General features: G+C 41.5%; 1 protein-coding gene across 1 annotated transcript in view; it reads left to right on the top strand.

Annotated features, from left to right (window-relative positions):
• Positions 1 to 767: 767 nt before the first annotated feature.
• rb1 (retinoblastoma 1) overlaps positions 768 to 3,042 on the top strand; it is a 21,618-nt gene continuing 19,343 nt past the window's right edge. Inside the window, exons 1-3 of the mRNA XM_005735647.1 lie at positions 768 to 1,050; positions 1,525 to 1,645; positions 2,557 to 2,660. Coding sequence (XP_005735704.1) covers positions 941 to 1,050; positions 1,525 to 1,645; positions 2,557 to 2,660 — 335 coding nt within the window. The 5' untranslated portion in view covers positions 768 to 940. The remainder of the gene's footprint in view (positions 1,051 to 1,524; positions 1,646 to 2,556; positions 2,661 to 3,042) is intronic.

Below are 3,042 nucleotides of genomic sequence, written 5' to 3'. Positions count from 1 at the left end.
AATATGTACCAAAAGCTTGCAGCACAAGTTACTTGTGAATTTTTGCCACCAGAGGGCAACGATTGCACGCTTAGAGGTGAAGTTTTACACACTAACAGAGCTGCCAAATAAACATGTACAGGTGTGCGATAATTTAAACTTATCACCCGCGAGATAAAAAGCAGGTGAACGGGATAATAATGGTCATCTAACTGCATTTAATAACCTCTACCGGGAAGCCTTAACATCGTTGTTTTTTTGTTTTTACATATTACTTTAATCTAACATGTATTATTGCAGAGGCACAGCCTCCACTCCCGAAATAGTGCAGCCTGTAAGTGCCACATAAACTAATTGAGGAACACGACATGAGTAAATAAATCCTTCCGATAATAAGCAGAAGGTTTACATGTTGTGGGTTGCAGGTGTATATACAGGGGCTATATTACTATTTCTGTTCCAGGCGCGTTCGAGGTCGAACAGGATGTTGCGTAGACATATTTTTCCCGCGTTTTCCAGTCCTCGGGTTGGGTTAGTTCGTTTGCAGTTTGTCACGTGATCCCGGCGTAACGCTACATCGGTCTGTTTGCAATGACAGACCTCTTGTCTTTGTGTGAGAAGTTATAAATCGGTTGTTTGACAGAGGTTCTGACAAGACAGAGTTTAAACAGAGACAGACGATCGCAAAAACACAGATGAACAAAGTCGTGTGCACAGGTTTTTGAGCACTAACCGCCGAGTACTCGTAACACCATTGCAGCGTCGCCAACGGCGCTTCACCGCGCAGTACGTTGATACAAAACGAGCATCCACAAATCTACAGTTGCAGGAAGTCACTGAGGTTTTGTTGTCACGGAACTCTTGAAGTGGGATTTACACTTAGTAAACAATATCAGTCGGCTTTAAAACATATTCGAGTTTTATCTGTTAATTATTGGCCGTTACGTTACCGGATACTAAGATGCCTCCTAAAAAACGCAATTCTGGGGCGACACAGAGCAAAGAGATGAAACCCACTGCTGAAAATGCCTCTCCAGAGAAGAAGGAGAGTCCTGAGTTATCTCTTAAAAAGTAAGAGAAGTAATGATCGCCTCTCCGTCAAGCCACAGTAGCTTCAGTTTGTGGCTTTGGAAAATTACAAAAAACAAAAAAAGTTGACATTGTAGACAGATATTTTGGTCTTTCCCCCAGCTACGTTTATCTTGCTCGCTAGCTTGTGCGACTAAACGTCAGGATGATCTGTTAGCTGTGTCCACCGGCCTAATAACAGCGAGTTTAAAAGCATCTTTAGCCCCACACAACTGGTCAAAGAGTGTAACTATTAAGTAATGAATGAAACTTGAAATGTAGCCTGGGTATAGCTCTCAAACACAGCCTGTGTTTGAGCGCTATTCCCTACCTACTATACCCTGTACCCTGCTCAGACTGACTGGCAGTCAGAGTACTTCACAAGACAAGACCTTTGTCTTGAGTGCAGTTGTTTTGATTTCCTGAAACCTTATTCGTGTTTTTCGTGGTTGCTAACCTCTGGTTTCCATCTTTTAGGCACGTAGACAAGGATGCTGAGTTTGTGACTCTGTGCAAGAGCCTTCATGTGACTGACCCTGTATGTGATCGAGCCTGGACGCTGTGGAAAACCGTTCAGGAGTCCGTGGATGAAGCTGCTGTACGTATTTGCACCTACTGTAGTTCAGTAGTTCCACTCTACATTTATAATACTGCAATCCTGTCGCCTGTCCTGGAAAAAGCATGAGTGGAAATCGATCATTTAAAATTAGAACAGTATTTGGCCTAAAGCAATACATATTGCAGGATGGAATGGTGGTGCAGTGGTTATCACTGTCACCTCACAGCAAAATAAATCCAGGCTGTATGTTCTCCTGTTTCTGGTTGGGTTCTCACAGGGGTCAGAACAGAGACAGTCAGTTTGGTGATTCTAAACTGATTGACTTTATGCGTTAGCCCTGTGGCCTGTCAAGGGTGTTTAAATATAATATAACCCTCGCACACTGTTCAGTTCAGCATTATTTTTATTCATTAATAACAATTTAGTCCATATGACCTTTCTCAAGTATAGAGAAACCAGGGTGTATCCAATCTCTCCTGCAAATCAGAGCTTCTACAACATTGTTGAAAGACATCCAAAAAGAAGACAAAGAAGAAGAAAAGTCCACAAACATGGCAAATCACAAGCTGTGGGAAGAAGACAACACAAAGTTAGTGATAGGCATGTAAATGCATGGGGAGCGAAAGAAAGTATAATTTGTACTGTTTGGGCCGTAAACCCTTTATGTAAGTTTTCTTTTTGCAGTACTGAGTCCAATTTTAAATCAAAGCTTACACACAGTATCCACTGTGCCTTATTGGTGAAATAGGATATTAGGAGGGCTAAGTATTTTTGCCTTTTAATCAGTAGCCAGGTACAGTCCAAAAATAATCATTTAAAAAGTACTGTAAGAAATAAAGTGGAATAGCTTTATAATCCTCTTAAAAACAGTTGCTCTTCCATTCCTAAAAAAAGGCGAAAAGGTGTGACATGAGCATCATCTAACATTGTTCTTTGTCATTTGGTTTCAGGACAGTCAGAAGAAGCTTTGGGGTGCTTGTCTGTTTGTGACTGTGACAGACATGGATGCCACCTGTTTCACCTTGACCCAGGTTCTGAAAGCAGTCTGTCTGAAGTAAGCGCTTGCTATGTTTTCTTGACAAAACATAACCACACAGTCCAACTGTTGGCATGAGATATTGGTGAATGTGAAATTTTGTTGGGTAGCTGATGACTTCAGCCTTGCTTGAGTATTAGCTGCTGGGGTTTTCATTCTTTGGAAATAGGAAACTTTTTTTTTTTCAGGGTAGCAGACAGAACTTTATTTGGGATTGCTCTTTGAAATAAAGTAGAAAAACTACAGGCTGTGTAAGAACGTTAAACATGTATCCTCCTGCTACGTACTCCAGCTGTAGATAGATCTTTGTGTGTTCTCCCTTTGATGGATGGAAAAGCAGTCCAGGTACAGTGGGGCAAAAAAGTATTTAGTCAGCCACCGATTGTGCAAGTTCCCCCAC

The sequence above is a fragment of the Pundamilia nyererei genome, unplaced genomic scaffold (genome assembly GCF_000239375.1).
Source record: "Pundamilia nyererei isolate P.nyererei 1_Seehausen unplaced genomic scaffold, PunNye1.0 scaffold00064, whole genome shotgun sequence".
Lineage (NCBI taxonomy): Eukaryota > Metazoa > Chordata > Actinopteri > Cichliformes > Cichlidae > Pundamilia > Pundamilia nyererei.
Note: the sequence above shows the minus strand (reverse complement) of the source record. Positions and strands in the feature narration are given on the sequence as shown.